General features: G+C 26.9%; 2 protein-coding genes across 3 annotated transcripts in view; one reads left to right on the top strand and one right to left on the bottom strand.

The window, feature by feature from the left end:
• LOC107451822 (probable ATP-dependent RNA helicase DDX47) overlaps window positions 1-12,324 on the bottom strand; it is a 17,840-nt gene extending 5,516 nt beyond the window's left edge. The window contains exons 1-7 of the mRNA XM_071183687.1: window positions 11,930-12,324; window positions 10,146-10,239; window positions 9,391-9,579; window positions 9,240-9,311; window positions 8,285-8,355; window positions 5,035-5,154; window positions 1,753-1,869 (exon numbers count right to left, since the gene is read on the bottom strand). Of these exons, the coding sequence (XP_071039788.1) occupies window positions 1,753-1,869; window positions 5,035-5,154; window positions 8,285-8,355; window positions 9,240-9,311; window positions 9,391-9,579; window positions 10,146-10,239; window positions 11,930-11,989 (723 nt within the window). The 5' untranslated portion in view covers window positions 11,990-12,324. The remainder of the gene's footprint in view (window positions 1-1,752; window positions 1,870-5,034; window positions 5,155-8,284; window positions 8,356-9,239; window positions 9,312-9,390; window positions 9,580-10,145; window positions 10,240-11,929) is intronic.
• A 138-nt stretch (window positions 12,325-12,462) lies between these two features.
• The window catches only part of LOC107451821 (beta-glucuronidase), a 33,194-nt gene continuing 18,935 nt past the window's right edge, over window positions 12,463-26,721 (top strand). The window contains exons 1-6 of one of the 2 annotated variants that reach the window (XM_043039634.2): window positions 12,463-12,907; window positions 15,690-15,869; window positions 15,990-16,165; window positions 19,316-19,461; window positions 21,516-21,706; window positions 23,592-23,732. In XM_043039634.2, the coding sequence (XP_042895568.1) occupies window positions 12,725-12,907; window positions 15,690-15,869; window positions 15,990-16,165; window positions 19,316-19,461; window positions 21,516-21,706; window positions 23,592-23,732 (1,017 nt within the window). In that variant the 5' untranslated portion in view covers window positions 12,463-12,724. The remainder of the gene's footprint in view (window positions 12,908-15,689; window positions 15,870-15,989; window positions 16,166-19,315; window positions 19,462-21,515; window positions 21,707-23,591; window positions 23,733-26,721) is intronic. The other variant, XM_071183686.1, reaches the window with a different exon arrangement.

Here is a 26,721-nt window from a genome sequence, read left to right as displayed (position 1 = left end):
AGAATTGAATTGAATTGAATGTAGGGTTTAGTGGCACAAAGTCCAAACGAGGACATGCTGCGCCAAACAGTACGGTAAAACAGTTAAAAAGGCAAAGTACATGCACCACTTTATTTGTCGTACAATTATAACTGATAAAATGGTATAAGTTTGTAAATGGTACAAGTTTGTAAATAGAATCAGATAAATGGTATGAATAAAATCAGGTAAAAGGCATGAATAAAATCAGATAAAAGGTGTGAATATGATATAAAATACATATAGTAAGTAAAGTGTTTGCGAAAGTGAATAAAATTGCAAATGTATCAAAAAATTTATATACAGTTAAAAATACCAACAGCACGTAAATATGCAAAAATGTTAGGATGATGAATATCATCTAACAAATCCTGCATACATAAAATGGAACTCCCAAAAAACGTTAAATGAAGTTGGTCAAAACATGGACATGTTATTAAAATGTGATGAATCGAGAGAGGAACGTTACAGGTATTGCATAGAGGAGGAGGCTCTCCAAACAGTAAGTGGAGGTGTGTTAACCGGGTATGACCAATTCGAAGACGTGTAAGCTTTACATCAGCACTACGCAAGGGCAGTACTGGCAAATGACCCAAATCGGTTTTAATGCTATGCAATTTATTAAACACTTTGAGATCCCACTGTTGTTGCCACAATGATGTCACAAATTTCCGAATATGCAGTTTTACATCAGAGAAAGGTATGGACAATGGTAAAGTAGATGTGGCAGATCGTGCAGCTGAGTCGGCTTGGTCATTCCCTGGAATACCAACATGACTCGGTACCCAGCAAAATAAAATCTCGAAGCCATTCTTCTGAAGCGTGATTAACATATGAATAATGAAGCATAAAATTGGATGAGTGTCACAGTGAAACTTTTCTAATTGGCTCAAAACGCTCATACTATAAAATATTTCCGAGTAGAGCGAGTAGAAATTAGTTGTAATGCTAATAAAATAGCAACAGCTTCAGCAGTGAAAACGGAGCAAATTTCAGGAATGGTAATAGTTTGAGTTGTGACTCCTTACCTAATAAAATCTGCATTTGACAGTATAATCCAAATCAAAAATATTTTTCAGAAAGACTATCACATTTCTTTATCACATTTTTAAGATACAAATTAAGAAGATAATTATATCTGTAAATTAGAATGTATAATTTTAAAATATACATTTTCCTATTTTATTGCATGTCTTTAGGTGGCTTTCAATGCACTTATAGAAACTTTTAACCCAATTTTGACATACTGCTAACATTGATATCCTCACTCATTTTCAGCTAAGTTCATGTTATTCAAAAACATAAAACTCATACATTATTAAAAAAATAAAACAAGTTTTTAAGATTATAAGGAATGAATGTTTGGCAAGGAAACAAACACAGTAAATAAATGAATAAATTTGATAAAGAATAATAAAATAAAATTGATGCAGATTTAGTTTTAAACAAAAGCACTTATAAACCAAATAGAAATGAAATTGACCAAGTGAAGTGGAATAATATTAAGATAATGGATGTCTTCATGAATGAATCTCTTAGAGATTCATTAGGTATGGCTTTATGGTAATAAGGTATTTAACAAAAAAGTATTTTTAAATATTTAAATAAAAATTTCTTAAAGCTAAAACCCGATCATTAAATAAGACAAGAACTAAATAATCTAAATATAATTCTTTAAAAAAAAAACATTTCTGCAAAAAGAAGAAAAAAATTGCATGAATTTGTTATCATCACCTTATGTTTCAGAGGCACAAAAACATAATACTGCTGCAATTTTTCAACTGTTTGATACTTCTTGGAAACTTCAACTTTGACTGGGTCTGAGAGTGATGCTCTTTGCAATTTCTGAACCTAAAGGAGATAAAAGAAAATAACTTTAAGTATCATAGTGCATATATAACGATAATTAATATATATATATAACTTTAAATAGATTGAAAACATGCATGCACACTTAAATATACTCAATTAGTAAATATATACAGCATAATTCATTAATAATGATAACATAGGGACTGAAGCAATTTGAATGTAAACTTGAGACATCAGAAATTATCAAAATTCAAAGCTATAAACAACAAAATTAAGAGGAAACGCTTAAAAAGGTTTCTATTTCATCGATGGTTTACATTGAAGAGAAATAATATGTGAGTTTTTATGAAATTGAATGCATTGAACACAACAAATGTTCTACATACAACATGTATAAAGAAAAATAATATCAATCACATATACATTATCTATTGATTCTATAGAAGTTTGCAAATTTTTTAACAAACTCTAAATATTTGGAGACTAAATGGTGGTGGTATCTTTTTCATTACTATAAGATTTTGTGCTTTACAAATATTCAGTTAACAATACATACACAGAGATACATAGGCAGCAGAAATTGCATTAGGCATAGAATCTAATCATAAGTTTGCAACATCTCCTTTTAATAAACAAAATTCTTTTATTTTCTCCTTTTTATAAACAAACTCATACTGTTACTGCTACAGTTTTGCAGTTTTAAGATTTTTACATTGAGCGATTCATGGTAAGTTATGTGCGGAAACAAACATATTTTAAAGAGTATAGTCAAATTTTAATAAAAAATAAGCACTTTTTAGGCACTTAAAAAATATCTCTTTTTTTAACTAAAAAATTTACATTAAAGCTATATGAAACAAAATTTTTCCCTTCTATTGTTTAAGTTACATCTGCATACTGAAAATACTCAAAATTAACAAATTGCAAAATATCTTCAAAGACAAACCAATCAGAAATCAATCCTAAATGTCTGATAGGGCAAATAAGGGGAATCATAAGGAGAGAAATAGATAGAAAAAAGTTATTAAATTTGATAAGACCGACATTGAACAGAGTTTAATTATATAACTAAGCATTTAATTAAATAAATGAATAAGATATAAAAAGATATAATATAATAAGATATAAAAAAAAGTTAGCTCACACTATTTTTTTTTTATTTAAGTTGTTTCAACTTTTCATGGTAATCATTTCAAAAAATAAAAATCATCATTTCAGAAATTAAAACTCAGGGAAAAAAATTACATCCCCATTCTGACCAATTAGGGAAACTTTTATTAATTTATTCTTAGAAAACAAAAAATTCTATTTTTAAATACAAAATACAATGCACAAAAAATAAAAACTGGCAACAAAATAGTTGAACTTTTTGAAAGCTATCACATACTTTTTGTGTCATTGTAGCAGAATATAAATATGTTTTCCTTTCTCTTGGAATAGCCTTTAAAATCTTATCAACTTCTTGCTCAAAATCCATATCTAGAATTCTATCTGCTTCATCCATTATCTAGTGAAAAATCAAAATAAAAAACATTTTTTAGAAATTATATACGTGAAAAAATTTCTTATTTGCATTTTTTATCATACTTGAGGACAAAAAACTGAAATAAAAGAAAAATTATTCTTTGTAACAGAGATGGTTTATCAGTAATCTTTTCCAGGTAAATTTCTAAAGTTAAAAACAAAATGCTTACAAAGACATTTTAACAACAGTACTGAAATTAAAACATACATCAAATGTCTTACATTTTGATAAAATCATATAGCAGATCAATGGATGTAGCTAGCAAAAGTTTTTAGTTTTGTTTACACCCGTTTAGATGAACATGTGGTCTGTCAACTGGTGAGCAAATTATACAAATACAACACCAAACCATACCTTTTTAATGTCATAGAATAGCACTTGTATACACCATTTTTAAATTAAAGACAATCATAACAATTTACTTTTATTAAATAGTGTTCGCATCTATCCTATGTAAATCAAATGTCTAAGTAAAAAAACTGTCCCTCATATTTCAATGCTGACTGCTGATGTTAGATAAAATCTGTTATTATCATTGTCTTTCATCTATTGTCATATTTAGTTTAAGTTTCCTTTTGATATCTCTCATACATTTATAAACTGCGCCATATTTCTCAGTAAAAAAATGCTGAAGTTATAGCAAGTATCTGAAGTTCTAATTTATATAACTTATGAAATGTAATGTTGTATTAAAAAAAGACATATGTGTGGCTTTCANATCACATATACATTATCTATCGATTCTATAGAAGTTTGCAAACTTTTTAGCAAACTTTAAATATTTGGAGACTAAATGGTGGTGGTATCTTTTTCATCACTATAAGATTTTGTGCTTTGCAAATATTCAGTAAGCAATACATACACAGAGAGACAAAGACAGCAGAAATTGCATGAGGTGAGGTATAGAATCTAATCATTAGTTTGCAACATCTCCTTTTAATAAACAAAATTCCTTTATTTTCTCCTTTTTATAAACAAACTCATACTCTCTGTTACTGCTATAGTTTTGCAGTTTTAAGATTTTTACATTGAGTGATTCATGGTAAGTTAAATGCGAAAACAAACATATTTTAAAGAGTATAGTCAAATTTTAACAAAAAAATAAGCACTTTTCAGGCACTTAAAAAATATTTCTTTCTTTAACTAAAAAATTTACATTAAAGTTTATATGCAACAATTAACTTAAATTACAATTAATACTTAAAATTTACAAATTGCAAAATATCTTCAAAGACAAACTATTCAATCAGAAATATCATAACATGTTAATTAACCACACCCAAATGTTTGATATGGCATATAAAGGGAATCATAAGGAGAGAAATAGATGGAAAAAAGTTATTATATTTGATAAGACTGATATTTAACAGAATTTAATTATATAACTAAGTATTTAATTAAATAAAAGAATAAGAATTATTAATATAAAAAAAAGTTAGCTTATACTAACTTAAGTTGTTTTAGCTTTTCATTATAAACATTTAAAAAAATTAAAATCATCATTTCAGAAATTAAAACTCAGGAAAAAAATTGCACCCCCACTCTGACCAATTGGGGAAACTTTTATTAATTTATTCTTAGAAAACGAAAAAAAAATCTATTTTTAAATACAAAATACAATGCACAAAAAATAAAAACTAGTAACAAAATAATTGAACTTTTCGAAAGCTATCACATACTTTTTGTGTCATTGTAGCAGAATATAAATAGGTTTTCCTTTCTCTTGGAATAGCCTTTAAAATCTTATCAACTTCTTGCTCAAAATCCATATCTAGAATTCTATCTGCTTCATCCATTATCTAGTGAAAAATCAAAATAAAAAATATTTTTTGGAAATAATATACATGAAGAAAAAAAAAAAATTATATCATACTTGAGGACAAAAAACTGAAATAAAAGAAAAATTATTCTTTGTAACAGAGATGGTTTTTATCAGTAATCTTTTCCAAGTAAAATTCTGAAGTTTAAAACAAAATGTTTACAGATACTTTAATGACACTACTGAAAATCAAAAATACATCAAATGCTTACATTTTGACAAAATCATATGTGTAGATCAATGGACGTAACTAACAAAAGTCTTTAGTGTTTACACCTGTTTAGGTGAGTATGTGGTCTGTCAACTGGTGAGCAAAGTATACAAATACAACACTATACCATACCTTTTTAATGTCATGGAATAGCATTTATATAAACCATTTTTAAATTAAAGACAATCCTAACAGTTTACTTTTATCAAATAGTGTTCGCATGTTCAATGCTGACTACTGATGTTAGAATGTTATTATCATTGTCATGAATCTGTTATTATCATTGTCTTTCATCTATTGTCATATTTAGTTAAGTTGCCTTTTGATATCTGTCATATATTAATAAACAGTACCATATTTCTCATTGAAAAGATGTTTAAGTTATAGTAAATATCTAATTTATATAAAGTTAACCACGGCACTTATGAAATGTAATGTTGAGATAAAAAAAAACATATGTAATACTGATGAAATCATAATTTAATAGAATTGGAGTATTTGCTTTCATTCTGGGATGTTGCGAAATTGGCACCAATCAAAATGCACCAAAGTTGGATGGCGTAAAAAAAATCATCAACAAACAATTGGGTATTAGTAACAAATCAGTGCCCAAAATTTTATTATGCAGATATGATTTACAACTGGAGGTTAAATAGTGATCAGATGAGTCACATCTCAAAGCTTAATTATTTTATTATTAATTTCCTTTAATGACTTAAATTATATTTCTTAAGTGAAGCCTATCACCTATAAACCAAGTGCCCTAGAAAGGCATTCATTTTTCTGACAAGCACTTTTTGGCAAAATATTAGGAAAATCCACTTTCACTCTATTTCCCTCAAATATTAAAACAATATTGAGGAATCTATCCCAGATCTAAACATGAAATCGGTATTAAATTTTATCTGACTTCAAACCGAAGCAAGGAAAAAACATTAATTACACAATTTACAATATTTTTTAAAATTTAAAGTGAATTTTCAGTTCTTTTTTCAATTAAGCTTAACACCTATGGTTAAGTCTGATCTTTTATTCAAGTTTGGGAGGAAAAAAAATTTATTAAAAGGAAGTACTAAAGACAATAGGATTTCTAATAGAATTAAAATAATTTTGATCTCTGTTTAATTGATCTAGCCTCATTTTAGTGATGAAATATATATCTTTAATTAAGATTTTTCCGTAATCTTTGTTATAAGGGTTAGCTTTTATCTTATTTTTATATATTAAATGACAATTAAATAAATTTTTAGGACACTTTTATCAGAACTTTTAATAAAAACTTTAATTTTTTAAAAATTCATTTTTTCTAAAAAAAAGTCAATGGTTGAATAGATTGTTAAACTATTTCGCTTTTAAATAGGTTTGTTTTTCTTTTCATTTTTGAAGTCCTTTCTTTTTAGATCTAGACAATATTTCTTTGTAATTTGCTGACTAATCTTTTATTCTAGTAGTGATGTTTATGGGATGCACAAAGCATTTGATGATTTTAATTCCACTGCCTTGTACTTTGTCTATATATTTTAAAGAGCAGCAAGGCATCAGGTTTGTGTAAGACTTTTAACCATTTGATTTACACTTAAAATACTAATACTATAGATTCCGTGTTGCTACTAAAAGCAATAAAGACTAAAATCCCTTCAAAGAGAGAGGACAAAAATCAATAAGGAAAGTTGAACTTTACAGAACTTTCTAATGTAAATCTAAAATATATATTAATCTATTTACAAAGTATATTGTAATTTCTTTGAAAATGTATAACATGCAACAATCAGTATATGTATTAATAAACAATATGATTAAAACAAAATTTACTGATTTTATGTATTAATTAATATTAATAAATTACTTATAACAAAATCTTTTATTTTGTTTAAATATGTCTGATTACATGAATCAGTAAAACATGATGAATTTCTATCCAGTGTTCTCCCTGATCTGCCATACCTTAAAAACACTGCTTTTTTTTCAGGAAAAGATTTTTTTCTTAACCACTCATTGAAATGTCCATTTCTGATTTATTTTGTTACTGATAATTACTTAACTAATTTTTAATTTCATTCCTTGATTACATTAAGAATTTTCTTATGTTCTCTAGTTATATAGCTAATATTTGTATGTGATTCAGTCTCACAAATATTTACATCTTTTATATTACTGAATTTTTTAGCGATTTTAAATTTTTAAGATAACTTTTTTAACATAATTTTTTTTTAATAAATACCTTTGGATTTAAATGCTTCTTCAAATATTTATTTTCTCATAATTTTCAGTTTCAAATGTAACAAAAAAATTTGAAAGTTGTTCATCAATTAATCCCTTTTTTTTTTAAAGAAAATTTATGCACAGAGATTTCCTTTCAGCTTGTATTTAATTATTTTTCAAAAACTTCAATTTTTTCTGTTATTGATAAAGAAACTTTTTCTGTTATTGATATTGATTTTGATAATGAGAATCACTTTGCGAAATGACACATAAAATAGTATGAAAGGATAATTTAAAAATTGAGGATCAAATTCAGTCACTACACTATATTACATATTTTGATAAATTTTAATGATGTTAAGTGAGTGCCCTTTAAAAACTCAAAGTACTCTTTTCTGAGAGGAAGTGCCCTGCCCATTTTTTCCCGAGGGAGAACTCTGTCTATCTACTTCATTTACTGAATGAATATAGTACATGATATTTCATGAAATGAAACTGCACATGATGATGAAATTTATGGTGATATGACAGAAAAAAAAATATTTACTTAAAGACATAATAAATATTGGATCTCTAAAATACTTAAATACTATTGTAACTTCTACTTATCATTATTTTTTCAATACTGTATCAGAATAATTAATAGTAACAAATTTATTAATAAAAAGCAGCAGAAAAAATAATCAACAATATATACCAGAAATTTCAAAGCTTTAAGGTTAAATCCTTTTGTATTTTCAAGATGATCAACCAATCTACCAGGTGTGGCTGAAAATGCAAAATATAACAATTCAATAGTATTTACAAAAATACCATTAATATCAAAATTAGCAAATGAAAAAATAAGTACAATACTTTTCAAAATAATCAAGACATATTTTACAATAGTATGCATATGCTAAAATAAAAATACTTTTAAAAAGGGACAACAAGTATAACTTGCTTTAAGTCTTAACTTCTTCTGAGCTCAAAAAAGAAGTATAACTTGCTCCATATACGAATAAAGCTAAATTTAACAGAAAAGAACTATAAAGTACACAACATAATTTTAATTTCAGAATTATATTGTTTAAAATGGAAAATTTCAACTATTTCAGTATAATTTTTTTTAATGGAGGACTGAACAAGACAAAATAGTTTCAGATACATAGAAATTTTTCATAGTTTTGTTGCATTAAAAAAAAACATCAGTATTGTAATTAAAATCAAGACATACTCACGCATGTATCAAGAGAATTATTTAATTATTAATAGAGAATTAATAATTTTAACAAGTTTAGAGAATCTAAATTCAAATAATTTAAATCCATACTCAAGAGTATAATTTTTTTTTCAATGGGAAAATTAAGAATTTATAAGACAACTAATGGCTTTTTCAATTTAATCTTTAATGTGCATTAAGTCCAAAGAATTATTAATTTAATCATAATGCTGTTAACTGCAATTTTATAATTATAAACTTTTTTAAAAAAAAGAAACCTGACAAAAACGGAAAATAACACAAATCACTTACAATAAGGGTGAACCTCTAACACGAGCTACAGGTGCGGCTCATTGATGGTCACATATGGTGCCTATGCCAATGAGTAATTTAGCATGTACTGTATTTAAAGATTAAAAACATGTTAAAGAATATTTTAGCAAAATCTTACCTATAATTATGTGTGGTTTCCTAGATAAGGCCATACTTTGAGTTGCTATATCAATGCCACCAACAATTACAGCTGAAAAAATATTGAACAACTTAGCAAAAAGGATAGTACTTTAATTCAAAAGAAATTACAGCCAAAAATAAAATAAAACCTGTTTTTACACCCATGAATGCTCCTAAAGCATCAAATTGTTCAGAAATTTGGAACGCTAACTCTCGAGTAGGAGTAAGAATAAGAGCGAAGAATCTTTGAGGAGTTTTCAACAAAGCCTGCAGAACAGGTATGGCAAAAGCACCAGTTTTTCCTGACCCAGTTTCAGCCAAACCAATGACGTCACGACCTAGAATTTCAATTTTTACTATCATAATCTTTATGTTATCAAAAATGTTATATCTTCAACACGAAAGCTTATTCAAGAAAGAATAAAAATTTTGACTATCAATAAACAAAACAAATAAATTGAATAATAATAACGTTTTAAGTTAAGTGAGATACATAAAAAACTTGTCACTCCACCACACACAAAGAAAGTGAGCGGGAAGTGAGAAAAAAAAACCTGCTTGACTCTTGTTTTTTGACGAAGAGGGTTTTCAGGAGTGTGCTCAAAAATATTTGCACACCAACAAAAAAGTATAGGTAAAAGATACCAATATTTTACAGCTTTAAGGTTATAACATTCCTAAAATATTTGATAAGATATTATGCAATATATAAAATTAAAGCTTCATTTCCAGTATCAAAATCTTATCTTAAAAACAAATTCGTTATGCCAAGATACTCATCTTCAGATTAAAATAGTTAAAAGCTGTAGATAATTTAGAATTTCTAGCCCACTATGAGCTTAAACAATAATATAAACCATGAAAAAAAATATATAGGCCTATAAAACTATTTGTAAAAATTTACCTTTTAGAGCGATAGGAATAGCTTCTTGTTGGATAGCTGTTGGAGATTTCCATTTCAACTGTTCACATGCTTCACATAATACATCAACCACACCCTATGAAAGAAAAAATGAAAAACTTTATTAAATCCAATTAGGGAGTTTTGTTTCTCCATTTAACCATCTTTTGAAGATATTATAACCACCAATCAGTTTACGGTACTGGTTTTCCTTTGGATCCATTTGCAGACAGTTAGGAAGTTTGACAAACTTAAATGCTCCAATTTTATGAAAACCTTATTAATTAAACCACTTCTAAAAAACATACAGCCTCTGAACCACAAAACTTTAAAAATTATTAATTACTGAAGCTTATTAACATATTAGCAGTTATTTGGTTACCCTCAAAAACTTGTTATCCAAGGTCAAGAAAACATTCTTACATTAGTATTTAGTATACAGATTAGAAGATTTCCATATCAATGCACCAAATAAATTGACAAATTTTGGTTACTATTATTTGGTATCTATAGACATCTTGAAAAGTATAAGTTGGGGTCGCTGCAAGGCAAACAATAACACATTTTTAAAAAAAAAGAATGTTTAAGATATTTTTTGGTACTTTAGAAACAAGTACCAATATAGAAATACTAATATCCCGATCTGCGGCAGAATACTCAGAGTCTAGCAGCAATTTTTAAAAAAACATCACAGAAGGAAGAAACTCGAAGAACAAAACTCGTAGCCACCTCTGGGCAAACCTCTAAGAGTTTTTCTTTTTTAACAATTGCAAGTTTTAACTTCATTTTATGCCTTGGCACTGCGGATCACGTTGTGGAAATATCCCTAACAACACTATTTTATTTTTAAAAAACAATGGTTTTACATTACGTTAACATTTAAAAAAAAAGACAAGATAAAATATGAAAGTCTTGGGAAGATTTCCATATAGTAATCTGTGGCAGAATAATCGCCAAGTCTTGGCAACTTCCGGGTAGTAGTCTGCAAGATACTTTAAAAAAACATGACAGAAAGGAACAAGCTCCAAGGGTATACCTCTCAGCCACTCCCACGCAAACCTTTACAGGTTTCGTTTTTTTTTTTAATTTTATCCACTTAAAATCAATTTGGCACTTTAGATTAGCAGATCACAAAACGGAAATATCAGTCTCCCAAATTACAATTGCTAAAGCACCAAATGAATTATAAACTTAGAATTTTTTAAACAAAAACATGTAGATGTTTGACAAGGAGTTGCTACGAGTTATACTCTTTGAGTTGCACCCCTGCTGATGATGTTTTGTTTCAGTTTCAGGAGGACCGCTGGCCACCCCAGTTTACACTTAAAAGAAGAAAATACTTCTTTAGTACGTGAAGATTTCCAAATCGGCACCTGTACCAAAATAAACGCCACGTTTTCTTCTTGCCCTGTCAATAGCACACTAAATGTCATAGAAGGGGTCCAAGTAGAAGGGACTATAATTCGCACACCTCAGACAAACCACCCCATGCTTTTTGGGAGATTTATCGCCACGTCATGACAACTTGTGGGCAGTGGTCCACGAGAAACTAAAAAAAAAAACACAGAAAGGGTTCAACTCGAAAGGTATAACTCGTAGTCATTTCCTGGCAAACATCTATATGTTTCGTTTTTTTTTTTTAGAAATTTGCAAGTTGAAAATGTATTTGGCACCTTGGCGATTGCTGTTGGTGCGGCAGATCAGGACACGGAAATATCCCCCGAGCATTTATGAAGGTTACTTCATTCATATTTAAATACTACAATAAAAGAAATAACAAAACAAACCAATGATTTGAAAGTACAATCTTTTTCCACTGGTGGAGAAGATATTTCTTCTGTTGCCATATTTTAACAAAAATTAAAGGAGAGCAATTATAAAAAGGGCAAAATGATACCACATGAAACGAGTATTAATTCATGATTACAGCAGGCCACAAATTAATTTTAAGTTGTGCGTGCTTTTGTTGAGAACACAGAGAGGAATTGAGAATGATGAAGATTCTGGTTGGGTATATGATGGGTTTATACTTTTTCAGTTCAAAATTCTGTATATTTACATATTTTTATTTAAAAACTGAGAAATTCAGTTCAACTGGTGCACGCAAATTTTTATTTTAGAAATGCGTGGAAAATTGTTATTGCCAATATCAGTTTAATAATTTATTTGTTTTTGTTTCATAATTAATTGTAATACAGTTACAGTTTGTTAATTTCTTTAAAAAAATCCTAAATTGTTAAAATAAATTCCAGAACTATAAAATAATAACTCTGAGAATAAAATTATATCATTCATCTTGCTGTTTTTGTTTTCTTTTGTAAAAGAAAATTGCGAAAAATTTCCTCTCCATTTCTAGTCGAATTTATCTTTAGGGGGTGGGGGCTGTCAGCTGATTGAAATGTAAATAAACAAAGAGAGCAAGTCAAAAGCGATTTCAAGTTTTTAAATATTCTTGTCTCTTCCTAACTCCATTCCTATAGATCATAGATTACATGGGGGCGTCTGTGATAAATCTTTAAAGTAACTTAATTTTTAGTGGTGTTAATTTGGAATGTTATTCTGAATAACAAGCTTTCGTTACGATGAATATTTTGGGTACACTTATTTTTACTTTATTCTTTTTCGAGAGTTATTGCCTATTTCCCAGAGAGTCAATAACTAGGGAAATAAAATCTCTGAATGATATTTGGGATTTTAAAATCTGTCACCAAACTAATCAAGATGAAGGTTTCAAACAGAAGTGGTACAAAACCTCATTACGAAAAGTAATCTTTTTCTAATCTCATACTATTTATTTTCATTATGTTTTGCACAACTGAAAAAAAAAAGCTTGTTATGTATTTATTGTATAATTACAGTTTTCAAAAATGTATTAAATCAAAACTATTTTAAATGAAATTGTCCTAAAAAATTACATCGATGTTTTAAATAAATTACGAAAAACTCAATAATAATTGCTTAAAATCAATTTAAGATTTACTGTATTAAATTTTAATGCTGATCTATTTTTCTGGTGCAAGTAAATTCAGCTATTTGATACTTTTCGGTTTGCGGAAAAAAAGGAATTCAACTTCTTTTTTTTTTTAAATTTCTTATTTTATTTAACTTTTGTGTTTTAAAAAAAAATTAATAAAATTTAGAAAGCTGTCACGGGTCTACATTTTTTTGGTTACTTTTCGCTTGCTCCCAGCTCAGTTATTTTGTTCATTAATTATGGATTTTTTTTAAAACAAACTTATCACCTAATTTTAAAAAAATAACTTGCACTCAATGACTTTGCATTGGCAAATTAGTCACCTGCACGGGCAAAATGAAAAAGTACCCAAATTGTTTGCAAAAGTTAGAGAAGAACAGTTATAAGCTTTTTTATGCTAATCATGTAAAGTTATCTTAAAATCTAAATAGGAGTTGTGGGCCTCATTCAATGACGGAGATTCTAGAAAAAGAATGATACAAATGAACAGGTTAAGCCAATTATTGAATTAAAAAAACAGATAATTTGAAGTATTAATTTGTTTAAAAAAATGGATAAATATTAACTATCACTGAAATTATTTACTATTGAATTTTTGTAGATAATGTTACATTGAAGTCTCCCAGTAATCAAGTTTAATTATTACAGTGTGGAAAATTAGAAAAAGCAGACCATCCTGAATAACTTTTGATTTAATAATCGGATCTTCGTATTCTGGAACTCAGTCATAATTATTCAAGGGGGTGACCTTAAATCTGCTAATTTATTAGTTCTGACAAAATTTTAATTTACGAAATCAGACACAAAAACGTACTTTCTCAAAATAAAATGCCTTTTTTTTTTTTTTGACGGATTCAAATTTCTGATTCCTGAAATATAGGGGCTAGCCGTTATCCAAAAATAAAAATATGCTTGAATTAATTTTCCAGCATAACTATGAGATAGTTATCAAATATTATTTAATATCTAATTGATGTTTCTATGAATTTTTCCCCAATTAATTTAAGGCTGAATATTACTGCCGAATAATCATAATATCTGGCCAACTGGCCGGATACATACTGCTCACTAGATACTCATTGCATCACAATTTTTTTGTGTGTGGTGCCATATCACAATCAATCTTCGATTTCAGAAGCAATTTCATAGCAATAAAAAGTATGATTTCCTGGTATACATTTTTCCAGAATTCACTGCACTGATGTTTTTTTTTGAGGTTTGAGAATTGTCCAGTTGTTTAGATTAGTAATGAATTTTATATTAACTTTTAAGCGGTGTACATGTGCAAAATCTTCATTTATGTTTGTTTTTAGTTTATGTTTCATTCATGTTTATTAAGATATAAATTTTCCCCAAAATCCACAACACCCATTTTTTTTTTTTTATATATATTGAAGAAATGACCAGATTTTTTTCAATCTATGTAGACTACCCCAATCAATTAAAAAAATTTCAAACTAATTTTAAAGTACTACACATGTTTCCGAATGGGAGGCCATCAATATTAGTTAGGTGTTTCATATTGTTTTAAATAGAGCCATGGAATGTGACTTTGCAACATCGTCGTATCACAAAACGTAAATTTGTTTTTCTATGTGAAAAAATTTAATATGACTGTAGGAAATTTATTTATTTTTTTGCTGTGTATCAGATGAAACGATGATTAAAAAATCCTTTAATTTTAAGGAGGTACTTTGAAGGAAAGTTATAGTATAAACATTTTATAAGTGAAAAACTTCAATCAAGTTTCAAGTTTTTATTAATTGTATCTTTTTTTATATGCCTGTTTAGAGTCATTAAATAATAACTTTGTGTGTTTATATATTGTTATATTTTATGAAATTAGAAGTATATTTGTAACAAAGTGGTTGCGTGGGAGATAACATTTCATATGGATCTCTTTTATTCATAAAATGTGTATTTTGTGTTGTTATAAAGTGGCTGTAATCTAAGGGAACTTCAAATTCTGTAGATTTGCAATATTTGATTCAGTTCTTGACATTTAAGAAAAGCATCATCAAGAAAAATGTCCTTAAAAGTGTTTTGCACGTAGAAAAATCCCAAGCATCAGGTGCAGGCGTATATCAAATCAATAGTAATCCTAAAAACGACTTGACAGATCTAATTTTAATAACTGTGTTTAATAAAATTTTTAATAATTAGGTATGATTTTTATTCGGGATTTTAGTCTTTCTATTTCATCATATCACAAAGGATTGCTCTTTTCATTTTCTTATTATTAAGTTTATTGTTTGTAAAAAATACCTTAACCCTCATACTAATTTTAACTAGTATATAAGATGTGACTTAATTCATAAAAAAAATTCTATAAATTTCTTTTAAGATTTTCCATATCTAAATAAGACTGTAGACGAGTATACCTGTTTGTAATGCACTATTCCTCTATGTTATAGAATAAATATTAAACACTAAATATAAGTATTTAATTTTAATATAATTTATGTGTGTGATGTTGTGAAATGCAGGTCCCAATTACTGATAAATATGTGTTTATTTTTAGTATATCTTTTTCACTCTTATGATGTGCTGATTTTATTTTTTTATTTTTCCAGACAGGTGACACCATTCCCATGCCTGTTCCATCCAGTTTCAATGATATTACTCAAAATAGAACTATTAGAGATTATCTTGGCTGGTCGTGGTACGAAAAAACATTCTATGTTCCACAGAGATGGGTTCAAAATTACAGAGTGGTATTAAGATTCGAAAGTGCCCATTATTACTCAGTTGTTGTAAGTTGGTGCTTATGTCAAAATTAAAACTAAGTGTTAAAAAAAACATTTGGAAACTATATCTTTGATATTATAAATTTGTTTTAATAAATTTATAAATTTTTCTTCTGATTATTTTAGTATTTAAATGGAGAAAATGTTATGAATCATACTGGAGGACATCTTCCATTTGAAGTTGATGTTACAAAAAATTTACAATTTTCAAATCTCAACAGGATAACAGTTGCTTTAAATAATACACTTTCTTTTGATACTATTCCTCAAGGTCAAAAATCGTTCAAGCACAAAAATGATGGGTATAATTTCATATTGTATTTTTTTTCAATAACAATTAGTCTTTTTATTAATTATGTATATGAATGTGTGAAACACATCTCTTAATGAAATTTTCATCTATTTTTTTTTCTACCTCAAACTTTATTACAAACAATTTTGCCACAAAATACTTATTGGACAAAGACATTTGTGCTAATACAACTGTGCCAACATTTTTTTTTAATTCTGTAAAATATCAAGATAAATAATATATAATTTTTTGTTTATTATCTCTCTTAGAAACTCATGCCTATTTATTATTATTATTAAGTCTATACTAGTCATTACTAGTTTGTTACCATTCATTTGCAGCACTTTCACATTTTTATACTGTAAATTATTGTAGATATAATTTAAATTATTGCATATAAAATATAAGGTTTCTCTGAGCCAAAATTATTCATCAGATTGAGCCAAACATTTTGAGTGTTTCATGTGCTATGTATGGTATAAATGATTAATGGCTGTATTTGTAAATGATTAACAGCTGCACGTTTTCATGATTTTGAGTTCCGTTCTGCATTTGAGAGAACATGCATTTCTCAAACAAAAATTGACATGCATATCTGCATTCTCAACAGTTTTTGTAACCATAGTTCTTCGAACTCGTATTTCTCAACTAGAGTTCTACAATCTATTGCTCTAACAATCTTCTGGTTTCTTGCAACCATTTTAACTAACTCTGCCTTTTACGAGAATTGTTGTTTGGAATATTTAGTAGTGAAGCTGCAACATAACTAATAAATTGAGTTATAATTTTTCATTATTAAAAGAATAATTTATTTGTTTCTTAGTAAGCTACAGTTTAAATAAAGTGACTAATGTTTCGATCTATTAGTAATGTAATGGCTCATATTTACTAAGCTCTACACAAACAAGCTGTTTGCATTATATTTCTCATTGGTTGTTGTTTAACTTTCTATTGGAACCATAAATTCATGTAGTTGCTTTAAAGCTGTTTGGTCTTCGTTATATTTTTGTATCTTTGCCTTTTTTATTTATTTATTTTGCTTTTAATGTTTTGAGCAATCATATGTTGGATAACTGCTAGTTTGATTTACTTTTTCTCATTTTATATTTATGTTTAATTTAAATAATTAATTTTCTATTTATTATTGTTTTTAATGTAAATTTTTTTTTTTAATTTTTCCAATTACTTTTGAATATAATTTATTTAGTTTTGTTTCTTAACTATTTTATATTTTTGTTGTCGTTTCCTTTTGCTTTTATTATTTCAAGTAATCTCATTATATGCAGTTTGCACACATAAATTGATTTACTTTTTTGTGTTTATTGTTGTATTTCTCGTAGTATTTTTACAACAAATATGTGCAGAGTTTGATAAACATTGAATATTTTATTAGTCAAAATAGAGTTAATAAAAAACATTTCATTATGAACTACAGATAATAATTAGCTTTTAATAATGACAAAATACTCCCTGACAATGCTACAGCTTCGCTGCTAAAAATATCCTTTATTTAAATACTGTTGAAAAAAAGATACATAAGCAACTAAAGTTTGAAAAAACATCTTTATATATGTATATATATTTATATGTATGTAAAAAACCTGTATCTGTACAAATCTACACAATACATCATTGTAAAAGGTTGTCAAAAAAAGTATTTTTGTTATTTTTCAAAATAAATTTTTTTATAACTTATTATAAGAGCTGCAAAACTAAATTTATATTTATTTTTTGTTGAAATTTCGTAACAAAAATTAAAAGTTATCTCTGATTAATAAAATGTATGTCTTGACCCTCAAATCATGTCGAATATTAGTGCTTATGTAATAAAGAAGGTAGCATAAATAAATATTAATAAACAATTTAATACAAAAATGATATAATAAAAAATTTTCTTATAGCTCTAGCAAAAAATTGTATTCTCCCACTACATTATGATCAGTATATTGTTTTAACTAAGTTCAATATGTGATACATAATTGTATTTTAATCATTTTGGTGCACATAAATTACAAACTTACTTAACAAATAGAATTTTAAAAAAATAGATATAGTTGCAAAAGTAATTTTTAAAATAGCATAATTTTTAAAATGGCATTGTATACAGTTAAGAAAAAAAAATGGGATAAAAATTATCAAAATACGATTAATTTTAATAATGAGTGCTAAAAGTTTTGAAAATTAATTTTAGGTGAATACTTGTTTACTAATGTTTAAATAATAATAAGGATTTCTAATCAAATTTAAAACTTTTATAATCATATTTATAAAATCTTATTCATAAATTTAATTATTTTATAAAAAACTATTTTTCTTTTATTTACAACTTTTCAAAAATATTAAAACATTTGCAAGCATTGATTCTGATATTCGAGCTAAAGATCAGTTGCATTGAACCACAGAAATCAGTTGTTCGAAATTTCCCAGATCACTCGACTGTGATTGAGGTTTGAAAAGTTAAGAAGACAAAATACAGATTCGGCCAATGTTCAACTGGTTTCGGTCTCATGATCGCAGTTCTGACGAAAGTTCAGAAAGTGTACTTCACCTTCATTGGCTTCTTACTGACTTTTCAAGAATTTAATATTGTGTTGCATTAATAATGTTATCAAAATTCATCAATGATGAAAGTAATAATAATACAAAAAAAAAATATTATAATTATAGGAATCAGTAAAAAGTTTTGTTAAACCATTTGTTTAAGAAAATAGGTATTTAGTAAAAATTTGCATTGATTCCTTAACTTTATTTTTGCTTTTTCGAGCAATAATAGAGCTAAATTATATTTTAAAAAATTTAATGTGAAGTAAAATTTAAACTGTTTCTAAATGGAAGTGAAGACAGGATGTTAAAATCCCTTGAATGAAATGAAAATAAAAATTATTACTCTAAGATGCGGGAATTTTCTAAGCATATTACTGTTTGTTTAAAGTACGTTATCTTTTTTTTGTCTGATTTTTAATTGCATTACTTTTATACTTAAATTATTAAGTTACTTTTTGATTTCAATCTGGCTTTTTTCTTTCCTTTTAATTAATAAAAAGTTATCACAAAATACAATAATTGCCTTTAATCTTTTGTATTAACTATGAATTTATTTTTCTATGAATTTATTTATGTACTATGAATTTATTTATGTACTATGAATTTATTTTTTTAGTCCCTATCCACCTGGCTACTTTACACAAGGAACAAATTTCGATTTTTTTAACTATGCAGGAATTCATCGCTCTGTTTTATTATATGCAATGCCACTTGCTTACATCAAAGATATTACTATAGTTACAGATATTAAAAACAATACAGGTATTCAAAATATTTAATGTGATTTTTTTTTCTCACGTATAACATTCTGGCATCATTGCTGCATTAATAAACAGTCCATGGAATTTTTCATAAATATAATTAATTCTATTCCTTGAAGCCTAAAATGGCAATATCCTATTTAAAGAATTTTGAGAAATACTCTTTCAGTTTTAAAGTGCTAATATCAAACCCTTTTACTGCTCACTTTGAAAAACATGGTTCACTCAGAAAAACTTGTTATTAAATGCACACATTAATTGTTAGAAAATTAAAAATAATAACTTTTTATTAGATAAAAAACAAAACAGCAATCTTAGAAATATTGCTTGAGGATTGTTTGTCATATAGTTAATAATGTTTTACAATTAACAATGCTATTGTATAAAAAAATTTGTTTAATAGAACTTAGTGTGATAGAATGTTGTCCCAGTTTATATGATAGAGGGAAAGAGATTTTATGGTGGAAATATTTGCATTCCAGTTTTTATGGTGGAGGTAAATTAATTGTAGTTTTGTGAAATCTTTGGCCATAGTAGTAATGATTTCTGGTACATTTGCACTTCTTACGACAGAGGTATTTATTCCAGAAAATTGAACAAGTTATTTTAAAATAAGACTTGTTGCTTTATTTAAGAAATATTATTAGAAGATACATTGTAAACATAAAAATATCACAAAATAGAAGGATGTTCCCTTATAGGAATGAAGAGATGCGTTATTCTTACTTGAAGAAGATTTTTTTGTGGAAAGTTAATTAACGGTCGAACTGGGGGGTGAAACCCCTCCAGTCCTAACGCCTAGTACTCAAACTTAAATGTAATTGAATTGTTCCCAATGGACTGTTAGGAGTAAGGGAAACGATCCATAGTTGACGATTTACCGAAAGATAAAATAACCGAAAACAAAGCCGACCCGTGGTATTAATGTTAAAGTTTAAATAATTTGCCTACAGTTTAATTATCAAATAGACTGTGAGAATTGATATAACCCTGTAACAGAAACATTTTTGTGGTAAAGTAACTTAAAAAATAGAAAGTTAAAAATAGATTTTTTTGTTTGATTTAATAGTGACAGGGAATTAATGACTTCTACATTTGATTTAAATTTTAAAAAAATATAGCAGTTACATTGATTGTTAAGAAGAGAATAAAATATTAATATTTGTTTGTTTTTTTTTTATAAAATGTAATAAAAATTAAATAATTTAATTTAATTTAGTTTCAAGATTGTTTCCTTTTTTTGGTTTCATAAATTATAGAAAATTTTATTTATTTAGCTTGTTTTGTACATACTATATATTTTTAAATATTTTAATGTTTCTGTTTTTAAGTCGTTTTTTATTATTCTTTGCACTGAATGAGAATAGTACATTCAAAGTTTATTACTCAGCCACCTGCTTTTCCTTCAGCCAACTTAGATACAGCCAACTTGGATACAAATTGTAAAAGGTTTACAATCACTCAGTGACTGCCAAAGTATCTCAAGAGTGGGGGGCCTCCCTGTCTGTGTATATATATATATGACCTCATGATTTGATTGTTTTCAAAATTAAAATAAAATTATTAAAAGTGATTGTTTACCTATAAATTATATATCTCTCATTTAATGGTATTTTTTTATTCTGCTTCACTGTTTATTATAATTTTGCTCGCTATGAAATTTAAAACCAAGACTTTTCCCTTTCGTCAGCAATAGGGGCATATATTTCCTCTGTGGGGGGATAAGTAACGGATGATTTGGTAGAAGTTTTTACTATGGTAATGTTAAAGCTTGCTTAAAATGGAACTTTTGAGAAAACTAACACAAAAATTATCTTTTTTTTTCAATTGTAAATTTAATTACAGAAATATTTAGTGAAAAATTGTAATTTTTAAAATGTCTGTGCCCCTTCAAATAAAATGTGAGGGGACTAAAGCCACCCCCCCACACCCGATTCCATAGTCCCTACTGTTGTTTTACCCTTTGATGCTTCTCATTAGATAGATTTATGATCTGTTTTCTATTTTTTTTATCATATATCATATATCACTAATATATTTTTAATTTTGTTACAGGATATGTTCAATACATTGTGGATACATCTGAGACTTCAGCTGAACCAGATTGTAATGTAAGAATACTTGATCGAAATCTTTTGCCAGTTATAACAATCAAGGGCTGTTCAAACACAGTATCTGTTAAAAATCCCAACTTATGGTGGCCTTATGCTATGCATGATGATCCTGGTTATATGTATACATTAGAGGTAAGTAATCAATAAACTGTTCCAAATTTATAACACTAATTTTCTGATATTGATATGCATATCAGCTAAAATTTCGTCAAATGATATTCTAATGTTGTCCTGAAAATTTTAAGCTGTTTTAGTAAGGTTAACAGACAAAAGCATAAAAGTTTCTTTTTTTCACATTTTTTATAAAACATCTTATGCAATAAATATAAAAATTAAAATTTATTTTCCTATAGCTGTTTATTACCTAAGTAGCACCTAATATTAGATAAAATCAGAAAATCTAACATTATTTTTCAAAGCTTTCAATTATAAGCAAGATGCAAAAGATCGCTGTTTTATCAACATTATATAACGTTAGACACTATACAAACTATTATTATCTAGAGTTCTCCGTAATATTATTTTAAAATGGTTTTGATGGTATAATATTTGACTGTACATTGTTGTAATGTGTACATTGAATGCATTTTGCCACCCCAAATATTTTGACATGACATTCTTTAAAAGTCAGCATATTTAACTGAATTTTGACGCATATTTATATTATTTTTATTGATGAATTACACTTTTATAGCCTTAAATTATTTGTAATAAGATTTTTTAAAATTATAATTTAATCAAAGCAACAAAAAAAGTTTGCAAAACGTGGCTATTAAATGAAGAAGACCTATCGATTTCGGTTACGGACTTAATAGGTTTGATAAAAAAGCGGCTGCTAAGTCGTTACAGACTGCCAGTTACTAGCTACTAACTGAAAATCTAAATTTTCGGGTCTACATTTTAGTTGCAGTGAATATTCAGGCATATTCTGATACAAAAATATATCAAATTCAATTCTTCTAATTTTTATACATCCAACAAGCTTATATAAAGCCAATAGGAAATTTTCACTTTTTTTTCCAAACTGCCTAAATAAAAATAGTACCTAATTTTAAGCTCTCCTCTTCATAGTTGGACAATATGTTTTAACAAAGAAGTCAACTATGTGCAAACAGTCTTTTTGAAAAGCAATGCAGAATTTATTTTTGAAATAGGGTAGTAGTAGAACACTGGTAACAAATACCCTACAAAAAGATTTTGACTAAATTCAAACGGAAAATATTTATTAAATAAAAATCATTATAATTTTTATTGATAAGCATTAATATTTAAGTATGTTATAAAATAGTAAATTTAACATTTTGTCATATTTAAGGAAAGTAAACAAATTAGTAATAAATTACTTAATTTTAAACTGATTTAAATTTTGTAAAACATTTACTTAGACTAAACATCATAATATTACAAGGTATGGACGTTCTTGTTTTTTAAAAAAAGCGTCGAAAATTGAAATAGTCTAGTAATCATTCATTTTTTAATCTATATTTTTGTAATGAGTAGATGTTTGTCTTAACACTTGATGTTCATTCCTTAATTTTAATACCTAACTGAATAATATTTAAATAGTAATGTATTCCACTAATATCAGAATTTTTTTCTGTACAGACTTTAGCATTCAACTAACTGTATATTTTTTAAAAGTATTTATTGCTGAATTTGACATTTGTTCTATGGTTGCTTCTGAATAGACATGATAATTTACATTAAATTTGTCATATTTATCAATCGAAAAGTGAATTAAGTTGAAAGGAAAATATTATATACTGAAACTATTATGTGTGAAATAAGCTTCAATAAATTTTCAAACTTATTAATTCCCAGTATATTTCATAAGTTCCCTTTGCACTCCCAATCCCAAGCATATTATAGCAATTATTTGAAAACATCTCAATAAAGTATTATCTACATTTATGTGAACTTATTTAAACCTTTCATGTATAAAGGTCTATTTTAAAGTATTAACTAATGAGAAATGTTCTTTTCTTAGTTATTTACTAAACATATTTACTTCTAATAGGTTAGGGTTGCTTGGAAGAATGCTGAAGATATTTATAATCAGCCATTTGGAATCCGCACTGTAAACGTCACAAAAACAAACTTTTTAGTGAATGGGAAACCTTTCTATTTCATGGGATTTGGTAAACATGAAGATTCTAACGTAAGTATTTTTGAATATGCGTGTGTTATACTGCGCAAATTTTATTCTTTTTGCTTTTAAATTGTATATTTTATTTATTTATTTTTTATCAGTGATTAAATTCATATAATCAGTGATTATATCACCTAATGATGTTGTATAATTTTACAGTGATATATATTCTGTATAAAGTAATATTAAGTCAATAATCTTATAATGCCGACCAAATTGTGCAGGGGTCAGGAAACTGGCCTTGCATCAAAAAGGTTCTGGGTTCCAGGCAAGGCATGGATGTTCTTTCATTCTCTGTACTATCTGTCCTTGCTGTGGGAGCAACGTTGGCCCACCTAATATGGTGCCCCTGAAAGAGTGGTCAACAAATCTGGCCCTCTGATTGATGCCTGTATTGACGAAATGTGGTGGTGGGCAATGGAAAAATAATACTGAGAAAATGCACCGAATTACTATAAAAGTCTTTTACAGTAAATGTAGCATTTAAAGCACCAAATATGGAAAAATTCCCGATGGAATTTAAAACGTATGATATTTAAAAATAGTCCTCCTTCGTTATTCCCAACATAACTAAATTGTAGCTGGATTATTTTCCTTCGAGAAAATAATCCAGTCCTTCAAAAAACAAAAGTATTTAACAATAAAGTTCACCCACCCTTAAAGAAAATTATGGTTATTTAAAACTTTTTTCAATCTATTTAACGAAAAATAGCATATCAACTTTTGCAATTTCTATTGCCGTGGCACCGAAGGCAAGTCNAAATCTCAACAGGATAACAGTTGCTTTAAATAATACACTTTCTTTTGATACTATTCCTCAAGGTCAAAAATCGTTCAAGCACAAAAATGATGGGTATAATTTCATATTGTATTTTTTTTCAATAACAATTAGTCTTTTTATTAATTATGTATATGAATGTGTGAAACACATCTCTTAATGAAATTTTCATCTATTTTTTTTTCTACCTCAAACTTTATTACAAACAATTTTGCCACAAAATACTTATTGGACAAAGACATTTGTGCTAATACAACTGTGCCAACATTTTTTTTTAATTCTGTAAAATATCAAGATAAATAATATATAATTTTTTGTTTATTATCTCTCTTAGAAACTCATGCCTATTTATTATTATTATTAAGTCTATACTAGTCATTACTAGTTTGTTACCATTCATTTGCAGCACTTTCTCATTTTTATACTGTAAATTATTGTAGATATAATTTAAATTATTGCATATAAAATATAAGGTTTCTCTGAGCCAAAATTATTCATCAGATTGAGCCAAACATTTTGAGTGTTTCATGTGCTATGTATGGTATAAATGATTAATGGCTGTATTTGTAAATGATTAACAGCTGCACGTTTTCATGATTTTGAGTTCCGTTCTGCATTTGAGAGAACATGCATTTCTCAAACAAAAATTGACATGCATATCTGCATTCTCAACAGTTTTTGTAACCATAGTTCTTCGAACTCGTATTTCTCAACTAGAGTTCTACAATCTATTGCTCTAACAATCTTCTGGTTTCTTGCAACCATTTTAACTAACTCTGCCTTTTACGAGAATTGTTGTTTGGAATATTTAGTAGTGAAGCTGCAACATAACTAATAAATTGAGTTATAATTTTTCATTATTAAAAGAATAATTTATTTGTTTCTTAGTAAACTACAGTTTAAGTAAAGTGACTAATGTTTCGGTCTATTAGTAATGTAATGGCTCATTTACTAAGCTCTACACACACAAGTTGTTTGCATTATATTTTTCATTGGTTGTTGTTTAACTTTCTATTGAAACCATAAATTCATGTAGTTGCTTTAAAGCTGGTTGGTCTTCGTTATATTTTTGTAGCTTTGCCTTTTTTATTTATTTATTTTGCTTTTAATGTTTTGAGCAATCATATGTTGGATAACTGCTAGTTTGATTTACTTTTTCTCATTTTATATTTATGTTTAATTTAAATAATTAATTTTCTATTTATTATTGTTTTTAATGTAAATTTTTTTTTTTAATTTTTCCAATTACTTTTGAATATAATTTATTTAGTTTTGTTTCTTAACTATTTTATATTTTTGTTGTCGTTTCCTTTTGCTTTTATTATTTCAAGTAATCTCATTATATGCAGTTTGCACACGTAAATTGATTTACTTTTTTGTGTTTATTGTTGTATTTCTCGTAGTATTTTTATAACAAATATGTGCAGAGTTTGATAAACATTGAATATTTTATTAGTCAAAATAGAGTTAATAAAAAACATTTCATTATGAACTACATATAATAATTAGCTTTTAATAATGACAAAATACTCCCTGACAATGCTACAGCTTCGCTACTAAAAATATCCTTTATTTAAATACTGTTGAAAGAAAGATACATAAGCAAATAAAGTTTGAAAAAACATCTTTATATAAATATATATGTAAAAAACCTGAATCTATACAATACATCATTATGAAAAGTAGACATAGAAAATATTTTTGTTATTTGTTAAAATAAGTTTTTTTTTTATAAATTATTATAAGAAACGCAAAATTAAATTTATATTTATTTTTTGCTGAAATTTCATAACGAAAAATAAAAGTTATCTCTAATAAATTAAATGCACGTCTCGACCCTCAAATCTTGCCGAATTTTAGTGCTTATATAATAAAGAAAGTAGCATAAATTAATATCATACAACAATTTTATATAAGAATGATATTAAAAAAAAATTTCTTATAGCTCTAGCAAAAAATTTGATTCTCCCACTACATGATGATCAGTGTATTAATTTTAATTAAGTTCAATATGTGATACATAATTGTATTTTATCATTTTGGTGCACATAAATTACAAACTTACTTAATAAATAGAATTTTTTTTAAAAAATAGATATAATCACAAAAGTAAATTTTAAAATAGCATAATTTTTAAAATTGCATCGTATACAGTTGAGAAAAAAAAGAAAAATTGCTAAAAAATTATCAAAATACTATTAATTATAATAATGAGTGCTA

Source organism: Parasteatoda tepidariorum, chromosome 7 (genome assembly GCF_043381705.1).
Source record: "Parasteatoda tepidariorum isolate YZ-2023 chromosome 7, CAS_Ptep_4.0, whole genome shotgun sequence".
NCBI lineage: Eukaryota > Metazoa > Arthropoda > Arachnida > Araneae > Theridiidae > Parasteatoda > Parasteatoda tepidariorum.
Note: the sequence above shows the minus strand (reverse complement) of the source record. Positions and strands in the feature narration are given on the sequence as shown.